Raw genomic sequence first — 27996 nt, forward strand, 5'->3', positions numbered from 1 at the left:
TCAATGGGCCAAATGGTTTCTTTCCACATTGTAGGGATTCTATGATTTTTCACTCCCTAAATCATTTTGATTCTATCAATGTGCTCTTAAAAGTGGAACTTCACAAAAATTAAAGAAAAATATGAAACAAAACATATGACATTCATGGTAAAAGCTGCTTCTCATCACCTTGAGCTTAAGTTGCTATGGCATCCTAACCATAATTGGACAGAGTTTAAAACTAATCTTTCTAAAAGTACATTTGTGCTATTGTCGTGTTCTGGAAGAACTAAGAACAAAATTAAATACAATTGGCAAAATCTCAAATTCACTTCATTCATATAACTGACACAACGTTCCATAACTTAGCCACAAATATTTGTAAATAGAACATTTACATTCCTAAAGTTGAGGTAATATTCCAAATCATTACAGAAAACACGCACATTCAAGTTGGCAAACTGGTCAAGCTGTTGGTCTTTATTAGAAATCCAGAATGCAGTGCTGCATTCCAGACTTGGGGCATACTGAGGTCATGAAATACACTATATAAATGTAAGTCTTTTTTTCTAATATGATAGATATGTTTCATACCTGTCTGATAACAATGATACAGTGTATAAGAAAGATAATACACTTTTATACTGCAGAATTAGTACAATTGATTGGCAAAAGCATACTTTATAGCTGATATGCATGGAATAGGATAGTGGGCAGGATTTAATCTGCTCACCTGGGTTCCTTCTCATCAACTGAAGTAGTATGGGGAAAAAACCCTCTCAGTTCTGTAAGGGTAACCCCTGTGGAAATTAATGCTCCTCAGAAACTTAATTCACGACCATCAGACCTTGACCAGGATTCAGCACCTCAGAGACAGAAATTCCATTCATAGAGAACTGCTGGCCAATAGAGGCAGACAGCTCCTCAATATTGACAATGCAACCTGAAGCAGAGGAAGCTACAAGAAAGAATCGAACAGAGGGCACAAACAAATGAAGGATCTCAAGCACTAAAAGGTGATCTAGGGTGGGAGGGAGTCTGGAAAGGCAATCGTAGAAAGGGAGCAAGATGTTCAGAAGGGCAGTGATGACTTTGAGCGGCCACCCTTTCTTGGTGCGAGGTTCCTTGACCAAGCACTGAATGCCCAACAATGAGAGACCACCCCACTACCACACCCCAACCCAAGAATGCTGTTGGCAAATCCCAATAAAGTTTACTTGGCAGTCTTCATTTGTGGGAGAGCCATTCAGCTTCCAGTTAATTATTAAGCCATTTAATTCTGGTGGGTTCAGGGAGAATTGGTATTAATTGGCTCATTAATGAGCCTAATTGATCTCCTTCCACCAGGACCATTCAGCCTAACTAGAGACAGTTATCCTAACAACAGGAATCTGTTGTGGTACTCCTGATCAATTTCTCTGAGCGGCCCCATCATCATTCCTACTTGAGCAGTTCAATTCAATTCTGGCCAAAGCTTTTAAGAAATACCAACTCTTCCTTCACATTTCTTCAGTAAGATTACATGAATGAGAAATGGTACTCTACTACACAGTAATTCACAGCAATCTTTCATCAACTTTTACTCAATTTGAACAGCATTTCTACAATTTTAGATATAGAATCTCAAAATCATTTCAATAACAGTTAGACAGATGCACTATATCCATGTAATTTAGCTCGTTCCATGACCCCACCTTATCATAATGGCTCCATCTTCAGGTGCTTATCCAGTTCCCTTTTGAAAGGCAGTACAAGTCTGCTTCCACTACAAACATAGGAAGTGCATTCCAAGTCCTGGACACTTACTGTATGAAATATAAGTTTTCATGTCACCTCTAATTCTTTAACCAATCATCTTAAATCTGTATGCTCAAACTCTTGATTCTTCCACCAACAGGAACAGTTTCTCTCGAACTATTCTGTTTAGACCCTTCATGATTTTAATCACCATAACTCTCTTGCTTCTACAAATGATCCCTCAATTTATAAAGACAACAATCCCTAATGTCATTGTTTCACTTTCGCAACCTGTCTTTGTCAATGATCTGTGCACATTTTACCCCAAGTTGATAAAAGGCTGCTATGTCGATTACAGTGTGGGACCGCACTGGATTTGCAAGCACTTAATTACCATGCTGTTTTGTGTTCCCTTTAGAATTGTACTCTTCAATTAGTCCTCTTGAATACTGTCACTATCACTAACCGCTTCACAGTTCACAATACATCCAAGTTTTATCATGTGCAAATTTTGAAATTAGGCCCTGCACACAGATCTCCATTTACAACAACTCACATTGCTATTTACACTATTGCAAATGTAACCAACTTAACAAGCACAGGATAGTGCTCATTGTTATGCTGTCCTGTTCATGCATATGATAAACCAACATCAAGATTGTGTCATTATTATATCCTGCCCAAGACTGAAAGCAATTGATCATCTGACTAATAACTATTTTTTAAACTTCACATTTAACAATTCTTGCTGACTGTACCAAATGATTGTATTAACACCACATAAGGCAAATGAGAGGAATATGTTTCCCACCCTGCAAATTATGTTTTGGTCTGGTATGTATTTGGCCCCCTTCTCTGCTACAGTACTAAGTTAGGAAATGCCCATGACATTTCTACTCTTCATACATGGCTGCATGAAAATGATGTGTACAGACTGCGGTAAAGCCAGAAGGTCTTTCTGACCTGCAGTCACAGACATTGAACTTAAGGAAATCTGAACCAGAAATCTAAATCTCATTTTCAGAAATATGCAACTATTAATGCTTTAATCAGATTTGTAAGGAATGTAAGCTTTTTAAATTTGACAAAATTCATCATATGTTTATCTAGAATGGTCAGTGGTGGTGTTTAGAGTCAAGATTGATCTGAAGTGTGGAAACTTGGGGAATGTCCAACTAAATCCAAATTCCTCCAGTTGGGACTTTGAACCTCACAGTTAAGGAGAACTATTGTGAAATTAATGAATATAATATGGTGGAGATAAAATTGCCTTGCAACCAAGAGTAAACTATTTCTCTGAAAATCTGAAATAAAGATGAAACAAAGGACATCATTTGGTGGCTACTGTACTTTAAAAATCTAAAACCTCACATAAATTGAACAAATAGGACAAAAGTGGAACAAACAAAAATTAATTATGCCAAACAAAAACATCTTTAATAAATGGCAGAATATCACTTCAGGGGTGTGAACTAATTAGGGGCTCAGACATGTTTCATATATCATTATAGCCCTGTACATTGTTGACTCTTGCTAAAACTTAATGTTTTGGAAATAATACCTGAATATTTTCATATGATATTGTTAATTAGTTCCAAGTCCTTGATCATGTTCACTTTTCCTCACTCACTTGCCAGAAGAAATGACTTAGACTGAAAAAGTATAAAGTGGCTTTGCGTGATAAGCAGTACTTTTATGCTTCACATTTCTTCAATAAAGTATGTAACATACCTCAGTCTGAATACATCTGCCAATATAACCAAGTGGCATTCTTTGTCACAACGAGTAAACCACAAACACTGAAAGAATAATGTTTTCTCTGCATTTATTCAACACATTTCTTCAATTAGAGATTATATCTATCAAGCATACCAACATGTGTTCTCAAAGGCTTTGTTCAGGGACCTTTGTATTTTTTTTAAAACAGAACCTTAACAGCAAGCCTTCATGTGTCAATAAATGTTGAACTTACAAACATTGCAGCAGATTATACACATCTGTGCAATAATTCAAGACATTCCATGTAGTGTTAGATTTTAATATCTACTGGTAGAGAACTGCAACGAATTAAATAATAAAGAAAATAAAAGTCTGCTTTCTGCAGCAACCTGAAAAATGTTAAAACATATGCAAGTTGACTGTAAGTTTTTTCCTATAATACTCTTGATACAATCATTTCAATCTATAGTTTTATAACTTAGTTCGAATGGATAAAGAGATCAGGCCAGAATATATTGATGCTGGCGAAAGAAAAGTATCTAGCATTTGTTGGTCTTGTCCTTGCATGTTTAATTTCTATTACCTTTTGCACTGGAAGTTTTTGGAAGTTGGAAATTCAACTAGTGCTAGTGTGAATGGAGCAAGCAAACTCTACATCTCCCCAACCAATCAAACAAATGTAGTAAAACAGAAGTAGGAGCAGGTGGACGCCACACATTCTATTGAGCCTGCTTTGCCATTCAATGCATTCATGGTTCAGTGGTTGCCTCAATTGCACTCCATCTTCCCAATTCCCTGAAAGCTCAAACAAAATCAATCAAATGCAACCTTAATACATTTAATGATGGTGTGTTCACAATCCTGAGTTTGGCAACTCCAAACATTCACAGCCATTTGAATAAAGAGGTTCTTCCATCTTGATCCTAAATTATTAGCCCCCTATCCTAAGACTTTCACATGTTCTAGATTCTCCAGAAAGGAAAAATACTTGGGTGTACACCTTCAAGCTCCTCCAGAACCTTGTTTGTTTGAATGTGATTGTCTCTCATTCTTCTAAACTCCAGGATATTGAGAGCCAATTTCTTCAGCCTCTTACTGTAGGTCATCCTATCATCACAGGAACCATCCTAGTCAACCTTCATTGTACCATTTCAAAGGTAACTATATCCCTCCTTAAATTTGGAGATCAATGCAGTATACAATGCTTCAGATGTAGTATCAATCAAATCTAATATAATTGCAACAAGACTTTCTTATTGTTGTGCTTCCAAATTGTTGTATCTGCATGTAAACTTTGTACTTATAAAAACTTTATACTTAAAGTCTTTCTGAAGATCAACATTTATATTTAAAAATATTTATTAAACAATTAGATTTTTTGATTCTGTCAAAATGTCTGATCTCTCACTTCTCCACATTATATTCAATCTGTCATCTTTTGCCCACTCACTTAAGAATCCCTTTATGACCTCTTTGTGTTCTTCTCACAATGAAATAAAAGAAGAAACTGCAAATAACGTAATTTAGATATTTTATTCCCCTCAATTTCTTCAAAGTCAATTCTAGGCATTATAAACAGCTGAGGTCCCAGCAATAATCCTTGCAACAGTTAATGGTTACAGCCTACCAACTTGAAAATATATTTATTCTGTTCCTGCTTCCTGGCTTTTAATCAGTCCTCTATACTATTACCACCAACTCCATGAGCCCTTACTTTGTGTATCAACTTTTTATGTAGCATCTTATTGAACATCTTTTGAAAGTCTGAGCATACTGCATATATTGGTTCCATTTTATCTACAACCCAACTCCTGGATTCATTCTCAAAAATCTCTAGCAAAATCATACACAATTGCCATTTTATAAACACATGATGACTCTGTCTGATCAAATCACAATTAAGAATTATATATTATTTAGGTTTTTTTTAAATAAAAGTAAACATGAATGGATAGCACACATAAAATGAATAAATATTGTGGAGACTGGCTGCAGGATGACAAAGATTATATTTGACTATTGAGAGGAGTAAGACTTTCTTTAAGTAAAGGAAGCTAAATACAGGTAGATGTGTTGACTCCTAATCAAGATGGCATTGGTACAATAGTTAGAGATGATGTTGATTCAAGAGTTCAGAAGGCAGCATCATCTTGGTGGAGATTTGGAGTAGTAGTGGAAAACACTAAGTTTCATCTACAGGTTCCAAGAAGTCACCACAATGTAGAAAGTATGCAAGGTGACATATTGGATGCTTCGGTAAATGGACAGCAATAACCTTATGTGATTTTAATCTTCAAAAGCAAAAATTGAACAAAAGTCAGATTCATAATATCATTGCCGGGAAGCTCATAGAATGCTTTTCAGTTACTTTGTTACAGCAGCACATTCTGGGACTGACTACAGAGCAGACTATACTAAACTTGGTACTGTGTAACGTGACAGGATTAATGATCTCAGTATAATGCACCTCTAGGTAGCAGTAACACCAATAGAATTGAATGTTGAATCCAGTTTGAAAGAGAGGAGAGGGCATCTAAGTCTACTATTTTAAACTTAAAAAAGAGCAAGCATGAAAACTGAGCTAGTTGAAGTGAACTAGAATATTAAACAGAGAGTGAGAGATCAGTAGAAACACAGTGGTACACTTTCAAAGGGATTATAATCATGAACAAAGTAGTTACAAACTGATGGATCTGCAAACTGTTAAGTCACCAAGTCCTAACAGATTTCACCATACATTCTTTAAAAAGGTGACTAAATGAGGTTGCAGTTGAATTGGCATTAATTTCCCAAACTTTATTACAAAATCTGGAAGCATTACCTTAAATTGCGAAGTAACAAATATATATTCAAGAAAGGAGGGAGGCAGAAAACAGGAAATTACAGGCCAGTTAGCTAATTGTGGGGAAGGTATAGAATTAGATTAGATTCCCTACAGTGTGGAAACAGGCCATTCAGCCCAACAAGTCCACACCAACCCTCTGAAGAGTAACCCACCCAGACTTATTTCCCTACATTTACCCCTGACTAATCCACCTAACACTATGGGCAATTTAACTTGGCCAATTCACCTAACCTGCATATCTTTGGACTGTGGGAGGAAACCAGAACACCCCAAGGAAACCCATGCAGACATCGGGAGACTGTGCAAACTCCACACAGACTGTGGCCCGAGGCCAGAATCGAACCTGGGTCCCCGGTGCTTTGAGGCGGCAGTGCTAACCACTGAGCCACTGTGCCACCCCACCCTGGAGTGAATTGATCATTCAGGAAGATATAAATGGACATTTGGAAAAACTCAATGTAATCAGGAAGAGTCAGTATGGATTTGTGAAATGAAATCACATTCAACCAAATTATTGCAATTCTTTGAAGTAGTAATATACGCTTTGGATAGAAGGGAGCTGGTTAAAGAATCGTACTTGGAATTCTCAGAAGGCATTTGATAAGGTGGCACATAAAAGACTTTTCTGCAAAGTATGCATTCATGATAGAGTAGGTAAACATACCAGTATGCACAAACTGGAGAATCCTGGGTATTCAAGTGTACGATTTACAAAGAGTAAGTATGTAGGTACAGCAAGTGATTAAAGTTAATGAAAAGCTATCCTTCACTACAAAATGGATTTAACAAACAGTAGGTTTGCTATGCTTCATATATGCAGGGCATTGTTGAGACCATGTCTTGAATAACCTCAGTTCTGAGGAAGGGTCTCTCCTGATTTGATTTATTATAGTCACATGTACCGAAGCACAGTGAAAAGCTTTGTTTTGTGAGCAATGCAGGCAGATCATAGCAAACAAGAAAATATGGATCATAGAGTGCTTGGACAGAAACAGGCATACAAGGTTATAGCTCTCCAGAAGGTACATAAAGCAGGACCAACAGTAGCAAGGTCAACATTATTTGAAGTTAGAGAAGTTCATTTACCAGTCTAATAACATCAGGAAAGAAGCTGTTCTTGAACGACACCAACCTGGTGGTGCACATCCAAGCTTCTGTATCTTCTGATGGAAGAGGTTGGAAGAGAGAAGTACCAGGATGGGCAAGGTCTTTGATGATGTTGGCAAAGTATAAATGGAGAAGTATAAATGGAGCTGACACAAAACATTAACTTTCTCTTCACATATGCTGCCAGACTTGCTGAGCTTTTCTAGCAATTTCTGTTTTTGTTCTTGAATAACTGCAATTCTGGTCTCATTATTTAAGGAAGGAAATGTATTGGAGGTGATTCAGAGAAGGTTTGCCAGAGCAGATGACTTAAGAAATATTGGACAGGCTAGGCTTGTTTTCTTGAGTTTAGAAAGAATGAGAGATGAGTCAAGTTAATAAGATAGGAACAGGAATAAGCCAATTAACCTATTCAGCCTACCCAGCCATTCAATATGATCATGGCTAATTAGGTACTTTAATGACTTTTAACCAATCCCAATTTTCATAATTGTGTAGGCTGTGCAATTCCTGCCTCCCTGCTATAGGAAGGATGTTGTGAACCTTGAAAGGGTTCAGAAAAGATTTACAAGGATGTTGCCAGGTTTGGGGGATTTGAGCTATAGGGAGAGGCTGAATAGGCTGGAGCTGTTTTCCATGGAGCATAACAGGCTGAGAGGTGACCTTATAAAAGATTTATAAAATTATGAGGTGCATGGATTTGGTAAATAGACAAGATATTTTCCCCAAGGTGGAGTAGTCCAAAATTACAGGGCATAGGTTTAGGGTGAAGGATGAAAGGGACCTAAGGGGCAACTTTTTCATGCAGAGGATGGTGCACGTATGGAATGAACTGCCAGAGGAGGCGGAAGAGGCTGGTACAATTACTATATTTAAAAGCCATCTGGATGGGCATATGCTGGAAAAACTCAGCAGGTCTGTCAGCACATGTAAAGAGAAAGTAAAGTTAATGCTTCAGGTCCGGTGACTCTTCTTCAGCATAGTAGCAAGGAAAGGGTTGGTATATATGTTAAAGATGGGGTATGGAAGGGGAGAGCAGTGAGGAGTAAACAATAGGCAGAAATGGAACTTCGAGAGGAAAAACAGTTGGGCAAACAAAGGAATGAGTAAAAGCCAGCCTGGGAGAATGAACAGCTGCTAATTGGGACAATTAATAGCTGATAATGCATTGTATGCTGTAGCAGCTCATGTGATCACATGCCTGGTATGTGGGGATTGCAGTAAGGACATGGGAAATGGTGCTCAAGCTCCAAAATTGTTGAATTCGCTATTTAGTCCTGAAGGCTACAGCATACCCAAGTAGAAAAGGAAGTGCTGTGTTCTGAGCTTAGCTGGAGCACTGCAGCAAGCCTGCGACACAGATGTTGGCCAAGGAATATAGTGGCAGACAACCAGAAGCTCAGGGTAATTTTTGCAGACAGAACATGGAGATCCTGCAAAGCAGTTGTCCAGTCTGTACTTCATCTCTCCAATGCCGAGGAGACAACATTGTGTGCAGTGAATACAGTAGACTAGATTGAGTGAAGTGCAGGTAAATTGCTGCTTCATCTGCAAAGTGTGTCTGGGGTATTGGACAGTGATGAGGGGAGAAGTAAATGGGCAGGTGTTATGCCTTCTGCAACTGCATGAGGGTGTTATGGGATGTAGAGAGGTGTTTGCGTGGAGGAGCAATGGATGAAGTGTCTCTGGGGGAGCGGTCCCTACGGAAAGCTGACAAGGTAGGGGAGGGTAATGTGTGTTTTGTGGTGGCATCTCACTGGAGGTGGCTGAAATAGTGGCTAATCTTCTGGATGTGGATGCTGGTGGGATGGAAAGTGGGGATATAGGGGTGCTTATCACTGTTGAGGGAGAGAAGAGATGGGTTGAGGGCTGAAGTACGGGAGATGAATAGGACATGGCTGAAGGCCCTATCAACCGCAGTGTGGGAAATCCTCAGTTGAGGAAGGAGGACAATGTTTTGGAGGCCTCCTTGTCGACGTTGGCGCCATAGAACAGATGGGATGGAAACAGAAGAATTGGGTGAATGGAATAGAGTCTTTACAGAAAGCAGGATGTGATGATTTATAGTCAAAGTAACTGTGGGAGCCAGTGGATTTGTAGTGGATTTGGTGGACAGCCTATCCCCAGAAAATGGAAACAGAAGTAGAGGAAGGTTTTTTCTGATTTCCAGCATCTGTAGTTTTTTGGGGCTTTTTTGTTTAATCAGCTTCCTTCCATGTATATCTATTGTCTCGTTGCCACGAATCAGGACAGGCAGACCTGATCCGCACCTTCTTTCTATTACTACTCACCTCTTACAATAATTCTTTCTCCCTCTACCCTAAATTCCCACATTGAACCAAATTCTTCATTACTCCATCTCAGTCACTATCTGGCAAAGTCTCATTTACATGGTCTTGATAAGGTGGGTGTAGAAAGGACACTTACTCTTGTGGACAAGTCCAAAACTCAGGGACACAGTTCTAAAATTAGAGGTTGCCTTATTAGGACTGAGATAAGGGAACTTTTTCTCTCAGGGTTGAAGAATTTTGGAATTCTGCCTGAGAAGGCAATGGAGACAGAGTTATTGAGTTTTTTTAAAGTAGTGTCAGAAAGATTCTTGTTGGTCAAGGGAATCAAAGGTTATTCGGACATAGATGGGAATATGGAACTGGGTAAATAAACTGATCAGTCATTGTCTTGTTAAATGGCAAAGCATTCTGGAAGGACTGAATGGTTTAATTTTGCTCCTAATTTGAATGTGTGATTGTATAATGTATTCCAGTAACTTCATAGACTTTAAAGCACAAGAGACCATTCAGCCCATCTCGACAAAGATCTGACAATACTAATCCTATTTACCAGCTGTTGGCATTGGCAATATTGCTCAAATGATATGGAAGTTTCTGACTTCCTGCAACCACCCTTTTGGCAATGAGTTCTAGACTCCAAATACTGAGTAAAAATAATTCTCAATTGTCCTCTTAGCCTCCTATGTCTTACTTTAAATCTATACCCATTTAATGACCCCTTCCTTGCCTCCCTCATCAGCCTGGGAGACATCTCACCCAGGTCTGTGGATTTGACCATTATGGAGCCTGCTAACCCAGCTAGTACTTCTCTCTCTATCTCTCAATTTTTTTCTAATATTTCACCGTCCTCCACCCTGATGTCTATCTTTTTCCAGACCAAAGACTGATGCAAAGTATTCATTGACATCCCTGGGTTCACACATGGATTTCCTCTATGGTTCCTAATGGACTGTACATTTCTCCTAGTTATTCTCATGCCCTTTATATATTTTAAAAATATTTTTGAGTTTTCATTTACTTTACTTGCCAAAGCATTTTCAGGCACTCTTAGATTTCATGATTTCCTTCCAAATTCTCCCTGTAGTTTTTAAACTCTTCTGGGTTACTGTTACATTGAGACTTCAGTATTTGCAATAAATTTCTCTTTTATCTTAATTCTAACCTTTAAGTTCCTTGACATCAGGATTCTCTGGTCTTGGCCCCACCCTTTGTCTTTACAGGAACATGCTTACCATGTATTTTCACTGTATTCTCCTTCAGAGTCTCCCATTGCTTTGATATGTATCTGGACCAAGCACCTCACTTGTGCCAAATTGTATTTTAATAAAATTCACCTTTCCTCAATTTATAACTCTTACTCCTGGCCCATCCTGATCTTTTTCCATATCTATCCTAAATCTAACTGAGTTACAGTTACTATCACCAAAACGTTTACCCTTACTGATTCGCCTTCCAACTGCCTGGGCTTACTTCAGAATATTAGGTCCAAAACTGTCCCTTCCCTTGTTGCACTTTCTACATACTGGCTGAATTCAGGAGAAACTTTCTAATTTAGGAAGCTTGCTCCCTCCTTATCTTGCAAACTAAAACTATCCTAGTTAATATTTGCGTAAACAGAATCCCCCTTGACTGCCTTATTATCCATACAGTTCTTTGATTATATACTTAATCCTTTATTGCTTCTTAACTGTTTGGCGACCTACACACACTGTGGCATTTTTTACTTCAATAGTCCCATTTGATGATTCCTCGAGGACATCATCTCTTCTCACTGTTATAGTTGATTCCTTGATCAATACTGTAACACTACCTCCTCTTCTATCCACTTTCTATCATCTTGGAATACCGTATAATCAGGAATGTTGAGCTGTTAATCCTGTCCCTCTTTCAGTCATGTCTTGGGCTATGCTATCACACTTCCACACGCCTGTATTATTCTATTTTTAAATTTATTCATTTGTGGGACGTGGGCATCGCTGGCTAGCCAGTACTTATTGCCTACTCCTACTTTTTGTTTAAGATGCCCTACAGTGTGGAAACAAGCCATTTGGCCCAACAAGTACACACCAACCCTCCAAAGAGTAACCCACCCAGACCCATTCCCCTATATTTACCCCTGACTAATGCATCTAACTCTATAGGCAATTTAGCATGGCCAATTCACCTGGCCCGCACATCTTTGGACTGTGGGAGGAAACCGGAGCACCTGGGGAGAATGTGCAAACTCCACACATACAGTCGCCAGAGATGGGAATCGAACCTCAATCCCCGGTGCTGTGGGGCAGCAGTACTCACTACTGAGCTACTATGCCGCCCTTTGAGAAGGTGGCGGTGAGCTGCCTTGAATTGCTGCAGTGCACCTGCTGTGGATTGAACCATAATGCCATTAGGGAAGGAATTCCAGGATTTTCACCCAGCGACACTCAAGGAACAGCAATACATTTCCAAGTCAGGATGGTGAGTGGCTGGGAGGGGAACCTGAAGATGATGCCCTTCCCACGTATTTGTTGCCTTTGACTTCTAGATAAAGTCTTTGGTGACCTTTAAGCGGCAATTGGATAGGTACATGGATGGGTGCTTAAGCTAGGACAAATGTTCGGCACAACATCGTGGGCCGAAGGGCCTATTCTGTGCTGTATTGTTCTATGTTCTATGTTCTAAAGTGGTTGTGAATGTGGAAGATGCTGTCTGAAGATCTTTGGCGAATTTCTGCAGTGCAAATTGTATATAGTGCACACTGCTGCTACTGAGCATCAGTGGTGGAGGGAGTAGATGCTTGTAAATGTAGTCCCAGTCAGGTAGGCTACTTTGTCTTAGATGGTGTCAAGTTTCCTGAGTGTTGTTGGGAGTGCACTCATCCAAGCAAGTGGGGAATATTTAATCACACTCCTGACTGTGTGCTGCAGACAGAAGACTGGCTTTAGGGAGACAGCAGGTGAGTTACTCATCACAGTATTCCTAGCCTCTGACCTGCTCTTATAGCCACTGAGTTTATATGATGAGTCCAGTTGAGTTTCTGGTCAATGATAACCCCCCAGGATGTTGATAATGGGGGATTCAGTGATAGTAACACCACTGAATGTCAAAATGGTGGTTAGATGGTCTCTTATTAGCGATTACCATTGCCTGGCATTTGCCTATTACAAATGTTACTTGCTACTTGTCAGCCCAAGCCTGAATATTGTTCAAATTTTATTGCATTTGTACATAGACTGCTTCAGTGTGAGGAGTAGCAAATAGTGCTGAACATTGTGCAATCATCAGTGAATATCCCTACTTCTGATCTTATGACAGAGGGACAATCATTGATGAAGCAGCTGACGATGGTTGGGCACAGGACACTACCCTGAGGAATGCCTGCAGAGTTGTCCTGATGCTGAGATAACTGATCTCCAACAACAACCACCATCTTCATCTGTGTCAGTTTTGTATCCAGCTACCTGGATAGCTTGCCCCCGGCACCCATTGATTCCAGTTTTGCTAGGGCTCCTTGATGTTGTCAAATGCAGTCATGATGTCAAAGGCTGTCACTCTCACCTCCCCTCTGGAATTTAGCTCTTTTGTCCGTGTTTGAACCAAGGTTGTAATGAGGTCAGGAGCTGAGGGATCTTGGCGGAACCCAAACTGGGCATCACTGAGTAGGTGCTGCTTGATAGCACTGTTGATGATGCCTTTCATCATTTTACTGATGATTAAGAGTAGACTTGTGGGGTGGTAATTGGCCAGGTTAGATTTGTCCTGTATTTTTCTTTTTTTTTACAGGACATACCTGTGCAATATTCCACATTGTCAGGTAGATGCCAGTGTTGTCACTTTACTAGAACAGCTTGGTGAGGGGAAGGGCAAGTTCGGGAGTACTATTGCCAGACTGTTGACAGGGCTGTAGCCTTTGTAGTATTCAGTGTCTCCAACCATTTCTTGATATCATGTGGACTGAATCGAATTGGCTAATGGTATCTGTCATGCTGAGGACCACTGGAGTAGGCAGAGATGGATCATCCACCTGGCACTTCTGGATGAATATTACTGTGAATGCTTCAGCCTTAATTTTTGCACTGATGCACTGGGCTCTTCCATCATTGAGGATGGGGATATTGTGGAGTGTCCTTCTCTAGTGAGTTGTCTAATCATCCACCACCATTGACGACTGGATATGGCAGAACTGCACAGCTTAGATCAGATCCGATCACTAAGCTCTGTCTATCACTTACTGCTTAAGCTTTTTGGCATGCAAGGAGTCCTGTTTGGTGTCTTCACTAGGTTGACACCTCATCTTCAGGTGCTGCTCCTAACATGCCCTCCTGCACTCTCCATTGAACCAGGGTTGGTCCTTTGGCTTGATGATAATAGTTGAGTGGGGGATATGCTGGGCCAAGAGCTTACTCCAGGATTGTGCTGGAATACAATTTTGCTGCTGTTGATGGCCCACAGAACCTCAGGGATGCCTAGTTTTGCATTGCTAGATCTGCTCAAAATCTGTCCCGTTTAGCGTGGCAATCATACCACACAACACAAAGGTTATTCTTGTTGTGAAGATGAGACTTTGTCTCCACAAGTACTCTTGCTCTTACTGATACCAGTCATGCAGCTGGCAGATTGGTAAGGATGAGGTAAAGTATGTTTTTACCCCTTGATTTCTCTTTCCATCTATCACAGACTCAGTCTAACAGCCACTCTCATTTAAATCCCACACCCAGAGTGTAGCTTCTGCACTTGCCATCCTCAATGCTTCCTCTAAGTGTTGTTCAACATGAAGGAGTACTGATTCATCACCTGAGAGTAAATGGTACATGGTAATCAGCAGGAGGTTTCCTTGTCCATGTTTAACTGTTTGGCATCCAGAGTCAATGCTGAAGACTCCCAGGACAACTCCCTCCCCTTTGTATATCGCTGTGCTGCTACCGATGCCAGGGCCGTCCTGCCAGTGGCACAGGGCATATCCAGGGATGATGATGGTGGTGCCTGGGACATTGTGTGTAAGATATGATTCCGTGAGTTTGACTATGTCAGGCTGTTGCTTGGCTAGTCTGTGAGACAGCTCTCCCCATTTTGGCACTTGCCCCCAGATAGAGTCATAGAATCATTGACATATACAGCATGGAAACTGATCCTTTGGTCCAACTCGTCCATGCTGACCAGATATCCTAAATTAATCTAGCACCATTTGCCAGCATTTGGCCCATATCCCTGTAAACCCTTCCTATTCATATACCCATCCAGATGCCTTTTAAATGTTGCAATTGTACCAGCCTCCATCTGTTCGTCTGGCAGCTTAATCCCATAAATGCACTAACCTCTGCATGAAAATGTTGACCCTTAGGTCCCTTTTATATCTTTCCCCTCTTATCTTAAACATATGCCCTCTAGTTCTGGACTCCCCCACCCCAGGGAAAAGATCTTGTCTATTTATCCTATCCATGGCCCTCATGATTTCATAAACCTCTAAGGTTCACCCCTCAGCCTTTGACACTCCAAGGGAAACAGCCCCAGCCTATTCAGCCTCTCCCTATAGCTTAAACTCTCCAACCTTGGCAACATCTTCATTTTTTTTCCTGAACCCTTTCAGGGTTCACAATGTCCTTCCTATAACAGGGAGACTAGAAATGAATGCAATATTCCAATAGTGGCCAAACCAATATCCTGTACAGCTACAACATGACTTCCCACTCATATACTCAATGCACTGATGTTAGCAAGGAGGACTTTGCAGGGTCCACAAGGCTTTTCCAGAGCCTAGGTCAATGCCAGGTTTAATTTGTTTGAAACTTTGCAATAATTAATACAAATGAGTGGTTTGCTAGGCCATTTCAGAGGGGAATTGAGAGTCAACCACATTGCTGTGGGTCTGGAGTCACACGTAGGCCAGACCAGGTTGAGATGCTTTGTTTCCTTCCCTGAAAGTGAACCAGATGAGTTTTTCCAACAATCAACAATAATTTCATGGACATCAGTAGATTTTTAATTCCAGTTTTGTCATGCTCCTTGTAGTAAAATACATTTCATTTAGCCTTGCTAAACTCATTTCTCATGTAACTTGTATTTCCTTTTTGTTAGTAGGATTTAAACTTGTAATTCTATCTCTGCTTCTCAGTTCCAAACTGTTATCAGGATCACATCATTCTTCCAAATCTACTTTAAATCCAACCCCATAGCATTATCAAACCTCCCCGCACGCATGTTGGGAGTTCTGTTCCTATTCAAATATAATACATCCAGCTTGTGTAGATCTCATAATCTAAATCCCTCCCTGCTTCACCATCACTCCAGCCACATTTTCATCTGTTCTATTCTTCTATTCCTATAGTCACTACTGCATGACATCTGGAGAAATCTAGAAATTACTGCCTTGAAAGATGTGTTTTTCTACTTCTGACTTAATTCCTTGAAGTCTGCTTGCAGGACATCCTACATCATTGGTCCCAGCATGGACCATGACATCTAGCACCCACCCATCTTCAAAATATTCTGCGCCTCTTCTATGACATCCTTGACCCTGGCAGTCATGTCTATGGCCACAGAATGTTTGTCTAGTCCCCTATACCATGAATCCCCAATCATTATTATGCTTCCACATTTCTTCCTCCCACACTGCAGTGGCCTTGGCTCCATAGAAAACTATAATTCCTGCCATTATCCAAGGAAAATGTGACCTTTCTGCTCTTGTTGATTCTTTTAATCCTCCTGACCTCCACACAGGTGTGTCACTGATCTCTTTGCTTCTGAGTCATTATCTTGCCAGTTCCTGGTTTGCTCTCTCCCTTCTTTCTTGCTTAGTAGTGATACTTTTGTTAACTTCCAATTCATTGGAATAATTCTAAATCTAGGAGCTTTGGAAACCACAAACAATTCACCCATTATCTCTTCAACATGAATATTTTCATGAGCAATGCAAAGCCTGAATCGGGAAATGTCAATTAGATTAACGAAGCTAATGGTGAATCACATGCAGAAAGGAAAAAAAAAATTATTTCTGGTGAGGCAGATGCCATTTTGGTACAGCTCAGAGAAGCAGGACATCTCCCACAGGAGGATTTAGAATTTTCCACAAAATACACAAGTAACAGTGGATATTGTCAGATTAACCATCACTTACACATCAAATTCTAGCTTATGAGGCTGAATACTGATATAATAATGACAGCAAAACTGTCAGTTCTGTTCACCATCATGCTCTCCTCTCTCCCTCAATGTAGCACGCTTATTGTTCAAGGCTTGCTGATTATGGTTCATTTATGCCATGATACTACAACAAGTCAAATTGGAGAGGCAGGCCAAAAAAAACCATTACCTCAGCCAATATGACACGAAACATATGCAATCGACATTTTTAAGCTCTGTGCTCTGATCAGCTGAGCTCACCATCCCTCATCATTGACATTTCTCCATTAATCTTGACAGTAACTTTGGGAATACACATGGTGGGATTCTGCAACTGTACAACATTTAAGAATGGAACCATGTGATGTACTTTCCAGAGGTACAGTCCACACTGAATATGCACAAATCACCGAAACAATTGCATTTGAAAAAATTAAAATATCTCCAAGTTAGTGATAGTGAAGGCATGCATCAGAATACACTGTTAGAGGGGAAGGGAATGTGTAATAAAGAAAAATTATGCAGCACAAAATTTATCGCAGCACTCGCAAGGAGCACAGAGAGAGTTAGCAATCGAGTGAGGCTGAGGAAGACAGTAGTTCCAGACACAAAACAATGCTGGACAGAGATACAATGCTGAGTTTGGTGATGGCTGTTCAGTGCAGAATAGGATGAAATGGGCAATTGTACTGGCAAACCTTCAATGTCCTTTCCACATGATTATGTTTATTGCATTATAAGGATTATTTGCAGGGGAACATAAAGGCTGAATGCAGAAGCAATTTGGCCATTGGAAGCTTCTACATCCTGTCGGGGCACTTAAAAAAATATAACTTTGTTCACATTTCAAGTGTGACATACAACAAACACGCAAGGTTTTTCATTGCATGAAAAGAAGCTTAAATTTAAGCTTGCCTGTTGTTATCTTCAGAATACTCAATTGCTGAAGAAGTAGTTGGCTCGGTCATGATATGTATAATTACTAAGGAAAACAATACTTGGCAAGTCTTTAATCCACTTATCTGGATTCAGCACTGCTGCCAATGATATATTGCTTTCATTGATCGTGTCAGTCACTTTTCTTTAAAATAATTCCAGTGCAAGAACCCAATAATTTATGGCAGCAAATGAAAACCTGAATATTCGGATAAAACTCAGCCTTTGACTTCACCTCAAAAATATAATGCAAAATCTTTAAATTCTCTGTACACAAATATATGTCAGTGTGGAAGATTAGACGGCTTGATTACAGTGGACAAAGAAAAATAATCACAGTCTTCCTTAAAAGTGGAATAATATACTGTATTCCTCAGAGAAAGAAAACAAGCAAAACTGGAAGATAATTTAAATCTGGTTTTATGCAATTAAAATTCAACATCAATGTGCCTGCTGAAATGAATTTCATGTGCTCATTTTAGATCCACACTCCTGTGTTTGTTTAGATTGGCTGATGTTTGATAGGTGCTCTACCAATAAATAAGACTGCCATTTGGGATATCGTCATCCTGTTCAGTTTTTCAGCAGACAATTTGCAAGGTCTACCTTAGGTCATCATTTATCCAGATGTAATAACAAGGAAAACTAATAAAGAACACTTAGAGAACTTGAATATAGTCCTACGGCATTTTTCCAAACCAGGCACATGTCTAAACAGGAAAAATGTGTTTACTAAGTCCCCCAAAGCAGCCTACTTGGGCTACAGAGCTGGCAAGACGAGGTTACTCCCACTGGAAGATAAAGTGAAGGCAATCAAAGGTGCCCTGGCTCCCATGTCTGTCCAATACCTTAGGTCATTTCTTGGGCTGGTAAGTTATTATAGAAAATTCAAATATAATGGCAGGTTTGGAGTCAGGAAGTTCCACCAATTCCTTTATGAACAAAAACTTGTGACAATCACAGACCACAAACCCTTACTTGTTCGGTTGAAAAAGGACAAGGCAATGCCACCCATAGCTTCAGGCCAACATCAGCAGTGGGCTCTCATATTCAGTACCGCAGGAGGCCGAGAAGCAAAAGCATTGAGCTGCCTCCCATTACCATATACATCGCTGGTGACACCCCCAATCGAAGAGTCTGTAATGGTATTAAATTTCTGGACACATTCCCAGTCACAGCTGACTTTATCAGAGTTGGACACAAAGATCTAGTCCTTTCAAAACCCAAAACAACTGATGATGATGGGGGAAAACAAAGAACTGTCACAACTAGAATTGAAAACTTTTTGGACCCGGAGAAACAAACTCACAGTAGAGGATGGCACACTGTTATGGGGAGCTAGAGTAATTGTACTGAGCAAAGGTCACCATCAAATACTGACTGAACTCCACCAGGGTCTAAAATGAAAATGTTGGTGAGAAGCAAATTCTGGTGGCCAAGATTGGATGCAGGGTTAGCTGTGTTGGTGGGGCAGCGCCCAAAGTGCTAACAAGGCAAAAATAATCACCAGCAGCTCCTTCACTTTCGTGGGAATGGCAGAGTAAACCTTGGGCTCAGCTGCACATCGATTATGCAGGTGCTTTCATGGATTTACTGTTCTTGGTCATTGTAGATGCAACCCAAAGTGGTTGGACATGCGCTTGTCAAACACAAGGACAACAACAGTAAAATTGCGCTCATCTTTTTTGATACATGGAATCCCAGAAGTGTTGGTCACAGAAAACAGGCCATGGTTTACCAGCAGGGAATTTGGTTATTTCTTAAATTCGAATGGTATTTAACACACCAGGGCAGCTCCATGCCTCTCATCATCCAACAGCCTGGCAGAAAGAGCAGTCCAAACTTTGAAGGCTGACTTGAAGAAACAGCCTACGGCCTTGCTAGACGCCAAGGAGGCTCCACACCAGGGTAAGGCTGAACTTCCTGGACTGGTGGGAGCAATGTAATACGGCATCAGGAATGTCAGTGCCAGACACAAGACTCCACCAAGTGAGGCAAAATTTGGTGTAACAATCACAGAAATAGCCCTGCATGACCAACATGAAATCAGGACTAGTGACATATAAAGTTTGGGCAGTTATGAAGTCCTGAACAAGGAGGTGGGCCATATGAAGGCTGCGAATTCACAAACGGTTTGGAGCAAATGTGCCCTGCTCCTTGGAACAGTCAGAAAAGCTGCCAGAACTCATGGGTTCACCTTCTCTGTCAAGCGTTGATGAGTCATATATCATGGAAACAGGCCCTTCAGTCCAAACAGTCCATGATGATCACAATCCCAAAATAACCTAGTCCCACCTGCCTGCACTTGGCCAATATCCCACAAAACATTTGCTATTTGTGTAGTTATCTAAATATCTATTAAACGTTCTACCTGTACCCACATCCACCACTTCCTCCGGAAGTTCATTCCACACGAATCCTCAGAATTAGAGATGGACGTGACAGATGTAGCCACTTCAACGCCTTTGCTGCCATAAGGGTGTGAAATTTTACCAAAGTGCTCCAGGCACAAGGGACAAGGTCCCATGCATGACACACCACCTGTATTGGAGGCAAAGTCAGAGGGACCTAATCTAGTGCTAAAATGCCCCAGGAGGTTCTCCAAGTTAAAGAAATGCCCTATGTCCTTAGACTCAGTGGGGCAGGGATGCAGTGATTGCAACAAGGTCAGGCAGCTGGAGTGTGACTTACCTGATTGGGGCTGTTATTCTGGTATAACTAGGGAGCCCTGGCTGACATATAAGAAAAGAGAGTGTCAGAGGTGACAACACTCTGGGAGCCGACTCTGAATGAGACTATACAGTCATGGACTGTTCATGTGTAAACAAAGGGTGACTTGGTGATAGCTACTGGCCTCTGTGGAGTTACTTCAGTGCAAACTCCAACAAGTATTTCCAGATCTTTTGGGTACCTAATTGGGTACCTAACATGAAGTTCATAGGACCACTAGTGACTTCTCAGATTAATCTGATCTCATCCTGTTCCCAATTGCTTTTTTCCCTCCTAACTATAAATCTCACCTCCAAACACCAAAATCTCAATTCCTCGAGATAACTGTGAACCCTTGTACAAGAAATAAAACTAGTTAGACCTGGTAGATACATTCCATGCATGGCACCTACAACTTATTTGAATCACAACCCAAAAAGGAAGTTAGTTCTTGAGCCTCTGACTTACATGACATACCTGTATGTCACCATGATCCCCTTGAATTTTGACCTATTCAAACTCCAGTGCATTTCTGGAGACCACTTGCAATTCTTCCATTGATCTGATGATATGATCTGTCGGCTTCCTGCTTTAAATGTCAATCTCAAAAGCGTTTCTACTTTTATGTCCAGCATGCTCTGTGGTCACTGACGTAGTACCATCTATGAGCAAGTTGTATTAGCTGGCAAATCAAACCTATGCACTAGGAACATGTACATCCTAATTGTTACTGCAACACTGATTACTGGAACATAATATAATTGGGTACCTAAACTTCATAAAATGACTGATAAAACTGAAAAGATTCTGATGGTTTTGATGCGTTGCTAAAAGACACAGAAGTATGTTCTTTTTTGTTTTGAAAGCTACTCAAGGAGCCTATAGTGCTCAATGCTACCGGCATTGAAATAATTGAAAGAGAGGCAAGGAAAATCAAGATAATGATGCTATGATCCAAACTTGAGATTTTCAAATTTATAGCTAGGAAAATCACCGAGAAACTCTTTTGAGGAACATGGAAAAAAAATTAGTTAGATTAGAAGATGGTATGGTGAGTCTGGTTTCAACATAGCAAGGATGGAAAAAGAAGACAAAATAAATGTTACAATATCTATTTAATATAAACACAAATATAATATAATAAACACAAATGCTGGTGATAATTTTTAAGTTTAATTGATAATCTGTTTTCTCAAAAGCTGTGTTACTTTACTGAAGTGACACATCCCCCCATACTGTAAGCATCTCTATTTCCTACTTTACCTCATTCACTTGCTTCTTGTCAAGATGAAATACTTGACCAGAACTTGTGGAAGCAATTTCCTCATATACTTTGTAACCAACATGGCTTCGATCACCGCAGTCCCCAGTTAGTACAAATACCACCTGTAGAAAAGGGAAAATAAACAAACAAACAATCTGAATACAAGTGGGTTGTTTATATTAATTTCAGACCTTTCCACCATTACGACTGAATATATCTCATCCTTCAATTAGTATTAAAGTAAAAAGAGTGTTTGAAGAAATCAGTTTTATGGCCCTTTCCTATAAGCATCCTTCTCTTTTATTTTTATCTACCTGACGTTAGGTACTAAAATATAATAGCAACATTAAATTTTTCATAATACTTCTGATACTTAAAAATGAATCTGTAATGTGATGGAATCTACCTCTGAAGGATAGAAATTACTTCCACCTTCCAATGTTTCTTCATTTTCTTCCTTTAACTCTCCTTTACTGAAAGCAATGACTCAGTTTCAAAGTTATAGTTTAGTAGGCACCAGTAATTCTCAACGGCCATGATCAGTTCAACAGTCCTTTTTATGCAAGGGTGAACAATGAGTTCTAACAAGCAATATTATCATAGTATACCTCCATAGATAAATTAAAACTCAGAATCAAGCTAGAAAATTTTCCACCAAAGTCCTTAGATTAAAACCAACAAGGAGAGCCTTGGTTAACCTTCCATTTGGACAGGATACAGAGGCAAATGTAGCACACAACCACTAACCATACTGAGATAATGCAGTGGTGCATAATGTAGTAGAGAGACTGGAAGAGGAAAATTATATAGAAGAAAACTACGCATGCATTTTCTATGCCTAATACTTGAATTGCATTTTAACTGAAGGTGAATGCTACTATTAGCAGCCACGAGCCAATATGATTGTATATGACTGTATAAATAAGAGATGATGCTTGACAAGCCAAAACTTGAGCACCAAACTGATCCTTTGTTTTTGCCTCCATAAATTAATACAGAAACAGTGAAGCTATTCCGGATTGAGTAATGTGTGGGCCATTAGACAACTCTGCGTTTTCTGGATTAGTTTGCCAATGCACAATGCACAAGAGACACTGAGAAAACATACACGGTTATTATTTATTCCATGGCGAGATGACCAACCAAATTATCTGGCTGACAACTTCCGAAAACATGTTTTGTTTTTAAATTGCTAGGGAATTTGATTTGTTCAAAGAGTTCCAGAAAATTATATAAACTAGCTCAGCAGAATTCTCCCATGCAGATCACTTCCAAAGCAGTCCCACTACAACATTACAATTGTTTCAAATCAAGTTTTGATATAAATGTTTTGTTTCCATCTGCATGGGTCTGAACTTCAGATGAGGTGACAACAAAATATATTCCCCCAAGGTCTATTACTGACCTCTGCTCCCAGCACAATAGCTAAATCTTGTATTTGGTGTATAGGAAGCAATAGCCCAATAATTTTTATATAATATAATCCACAGAAATCTTGATTTAGGTCCAAGTGCAAAGTTTGCAACACAATTTTGTATTTCAACACTATCTGAATGTTTTAACTGATGTACCTCAGTAATAGAGGTTCCCAGTCTTTGCATTAACCACTCCTGCTTCCTCAGATTAACTGGAGGCTTTCTGGGTAAACAAATACAGCTCTGCACTGACTCATCCAGACAATTGGAAAAAATCAATGGCTGCCAAATTATCACGTTTCTTGGGTATCAGCAATGCTATGAATAAGCCAAAAACAAATAATTGTAAAGCAACTTAAAACAAAAATGACTCAATTAATGAGAAATTAAGATTCAAATTCTGATGACTATTTGATGGAATGAAAGTTTCCTATTCCTCCTAACTGTAAAAATCCTAATTGAAATTAGTTTCAACAGCTTGGATTGCTTGTTAGATGGAGAGTTTCCACAGCTCAAAACTGGCCTTGCCGGCACAAAAAGGACAATTTATCTCTAAAAGGCTTTGTACAAAAAATGAGAATATTTATATTTGTATGATCAGGCTCTTCATCAAAATAAGGCACATTACACATCACTTTTTACCAATATTAGTGAAGAAACAAATTTTTACCATTTTAGACAATGCACTGGCAGTTTTATTCTACACTTGGATTGTACAATTCAAAATCTGAGAATATTGGGTGATAAAAGCCTTCACTACTTCTTACTTGTTCACAAAAAATACCGCTGTATTCCTCCTTCTGCACAGGGTCATAGAGATATACAGCATGGAAACAGACCCTTTGTTCCAACTTGTCTATGCTGAAAAGATATCCTAAATTAATTGAGTCCTATTTGCCAGCATTTGGCCCATCTAAACCCTTCCTATTCATATACCCATCCAGATGCCTTTTAAGTATTGTAACTGAATGACTCCACCACTTCCTCATTCCATATCTTTATGTGAAAAGATTGCCCCTTAGGTCACTTTTAAATCTTTTCCCTCTCGTCCTAAACCTATGCCCTCTCGTTCTGGTCTCCACTACCCTGGAGAAAGGACCTTGGATATTCATTCTATCCATGCCCCTCATGATTTTATAAATCTTTATAAGGTCACCTCTCACCCTCCAACGCTCCAGGGAAAATAGCCCCAGCCTATACAGCCTCTCTCTATAGCTCAAACTCTCCAATCCTGGCAACATCCTTGTAAATCTTTTCTGAATCCTTTCGCGTTTCACAACATCCTTCTGATAGCTCAGAAACTACAATTGCACGCAGTATTCTAAAAATGGCCTAATCAATGTTCTGTACAGCAGCAGCATGACCTCCCAACTCCTATACTCAATGCACTCAATAAAGGCAAGCATACCAAATGTCTTATTCACTGTCCTTTCTACCTGAAACTCCACTTTCAAGGAACTATGAACCTGCACTCCAAGGTCCCTTTGTTCAGCAACACACCCCAGGACCTTACCATTAAGTCCTGCCCTGATTGGCCTTTCCAAAATGCAGCACCTCACATTGTCTAAATTAAACTCCATCTGATCATGATCCCATCGTACTCTGAGGTAACATTCTTTGCTGTCCACTACACCTCCAATTTTGGTGTCATCTGCAAACTTACTAACCATATCTCTTAGGTTCACATCAAAATCATTTACATAAAGACTAAATGCAGTGGACCCAACACCTGTGACTTGTGGCACACTGCTGGTCACAGACCTCCAGTCTTAAAAGCAATCCTCTAACACCACCCTCTGTCTCCTACCTTCGAGGCAGTTCTTTATCCAAATAGCTAGTTCTCAATGTGATCTAACATTGTTAACCAGTATGAAATGCAGAACTTTGTCAAACACCTTACTGAAGTCCATATAGATCACACCAACTGCTCTGCCCTCATAAATCCTCTTTGTTACTTCTTCAAGAAGCTCAATCAACTTGCTCACCACTGATATCAGGCTCACTGGTCTATAGTTCCCTGGCTTTTCCTTACCACCTTCCCTAAATAGTGGCACCACGTTAGCCAACCTCCAGTCTTCCAGCACCTCACCTGTGACTATCGATTATATAAATATCTCAGCAAAGGGCCCAGTAATCACTTCCCTCGCTTCCCACAAAGATCAAGTCCTGGGACCTGATCTACCTTTATGCTTTTTAAGACATCCAGCACCTCCTCCTCTGTGATATGGACATTTTTCAAGATGTTGTTATTTATATCCCTAAGTTACTTCTTCAATATCTTCCATATTCCAAAGCTTCAATACCTTTCTCCACAATGATCACTGATGCAAAATACTCATTTAGTATCTCACCCATCTCCTGCAGTTTCACACAAAGGCCACCTTGCTGATCTTTGAGGGGCCCGATTCTCTCCCTAGTTACTCTTTTGTCCTTAATGTATTTATAAAGTCCCTTTGGATTCTCCTTAACCCTATTTGCTAAAGCTATCTCATGCCCCCTTTTGCCCTCCTGATTTCCCGTTTAAGTATGCTCCTAATGTCTTTATATTCTTCTAGGGATTCACCCAATCCCTGTTGTCTATACCTGGCATATGCTTCCTTCTTTTTCTTGACCAAAACCTCAATTTCGCTAGTCATCCCGCATTCCCTACACCTAACAGCCTTGCTTTTCAACTGAATAGGAACATACTATGTCTGGACTCTCATCTCATTTTTGAAGGCTTCGCACTTTCCAGCTGTCCCTTTACCTGTGAATATCCACTCCCAATCTGTCAAAATTGGCCTTCCTCCAATTTAGAACTTTAACTTTTTGATCCCATCTATCCTTTCCCATCACTATTTTAAAACTAATAGAATATGATCACTAGCCCCAAAGTGCCCCCCCCCATTGACACCTTAGTCACCTGCTCTGGCTTATTTTCCAAGAGTAGGTCAAGTTTTGCTCCTTCTCTAGTAGGTACATCCACATACTAAATCAGAAAATATTCTTGTACACATCTTGTCTCATTCTACATTAAGTCAATGTATTTTAGAAATGCATTGCCACTGTTCCATGTATGTTGATTCATGAAATACATTTGTTGGATAAATAGGGCCAAACTGATACACAATTGAAAGGCAGACAATGGTCGTTCGTATGTATAAGAATGGACAACAGTTGTTGTGAAACACAGAAGAGAGTAGGACAACTGTGCTTTTCAATTTTTATTAACAACTTAGAGAAAAGATTCTTCAGAGGGCACTGATAAGGTACCATAAAAGCCCATGGTGGTGGAGGTAGGAAATTAGCAGAGATAGAGGATTGGGAAAGCAATACAGGACAGAGTTGGGTTAAGGTAGGGGAGTATTAATTTTCAGGATGGTCAAAGACAAAGGTAATAGAATATAAAAATGGGGTGGTTTTCCTAAAACTATACAAGGCATTCAACAGACCTAAGTTAGAATACTGTGAACAGTTTTTGGGACCCTTAGAAAGGAATGCTGACATTGAAGACAGTCTACAGAAGGATCATTAGGCTAATCCTGGGTATGGAGGGACTGTCTTTCGAGAAGTTGAGCAGGCTGAGCTTGTACTGATTGGAATTTAGAAGAATGAGAGACAAGCTAATTGAAACATTCAATATTTTTTTCTGGATTTGATGGGTTAGATACAAAAAACGTTTATTTCCCCTTATGGAAGCATCTAGGACCAGAAGGTATCATCACAGAACAAGGGGTTACTCTTTTAAGAGAGTTGATGAGGAAAATCTTCTCAGATGTAGTTGATTTATGGAATTCTATCCCACAGTGGGCTACAGTGTCTGATTCATTAAGCATATTGAAATGAGACAGACAGATTTTTTTTAAATCAGTCAGATAAACAAGAGTTCTCAGGAAAAAAGCAGGCAATTTGAGTTGTGGATTTAGAATAACCAAAATCTCATTGAATTGGGGAGCAGACTCAATGGACTGAATGGTTTGATTCGGCTCCTAGGTTCTGTGGTTCCATAGGAAGTATATCATTTGTATATTGTATCATCCCTCAATGTTCTCAAAATTTCCCACAAAACTCAAGAGTGTAGTGTATTGTGTTCACGACTCACTTGAGACTGCTTTTGTTGGATAAGCTGCAGAACATCATGAGTGAGCCTGTAGTCCTTCGACCGTGCATCTGTGAAGACGTAGATGAACGATCCAGGAAGGGAAATTTCCAATGCAATCTTGATTGCAGCAATGCTCATTTCTGGGCAATCACCACCACCCTGTTTTGAATCAACAAGAAAGAAGTTACATCAACAAAATTGACTCCAGCTTTCTACAAGGATCAGTGAAGCTGACTTAATTATCTCTGGAAAATAAAATACTGCAGCTGCTGGAAATCTGCAATAAAATCAGAAAATGCCAGAAATACTCAGAAGGTCAAGCTCCATCAGTGAGACAGAAAATGAGCCAAGTTTTCAGGAGAATGACCTTTTACCAGTTTTGATGAAAGATTTATTGTGTCGATGACTCCAAAAGTGGTTGTGTAGTAGACAGTGAGAAAGGTTCTCTAAGTTTACAAAGGGATCTTGATCAATTGAGCCAATGGGCCAAGGAATGGCAAATGGAGTTTAATTTAGATAACAGCGAGATGTTCCATTATGGTAAGACGAACAACGACAGGATTTATATAATTAATTGTAATGCCTTAGGAACTGTTGTGAAACAGAGACACCTGGGGGTCAGGTACATAGACCTTTGAACGTTACATCACAGGTAGATAGTGGTAAACAAGGCATTCAGCACGCTTGCCTTTATTGCTCAAACCTGAGTATAGGAGTTGGTACTTCAAGTTGCAGTTGTACAGGCTGTTGGTGAGCTATTTTTGAAGTACTGTGTGCTGTTCTGATCACCCTGTTACAAGGAGGATGTTATTAAA

General features: G+C 39.9%; 1 protein-coding gene across 1 annotated transcript in view; it reads right to left on the reverse strand.

The window, feature by feature from the left end:
- hmcn1 (hemicentin 1) overlaps window positions 1-27996 on the reverse strand; it is a 599829-nt gene that overhangs the window by 477878 nt on the left and 93955 nt on the right. The window contains exons 3-4 of the mRNA XM_043699541.1: window positions 27182-27340; window positions 21685-21807 (exon numbers count right to left, since the gene is read on the reverse strand). Coding sequence (XP_043555476.1) covers window positions 21685-21807; window positions 27182-27340 — 282 coding nt within the window. The remainder of the gene's footprint in view (window positions 1-21684; window positions 21808-27181; window positions 27341-27996) is intronic.

This window comes from Chiloscyllium plagiosum, chromosome 11, assembly GCF_004010195.1.
Source record: "Chiloscyllium plagiosum isolate BGI_BamShark_2017 chromosome 11, ASM401019v2, whole genome shotgun sequence".
Classification (NCBI taxonomy): Eukaryota; Metazoa; Chordata; class Chondrichthyes; order Orectolobiformes; family Hemiscylliidae; genus Chiloscyllium; species Chiloscyllium plagiosum.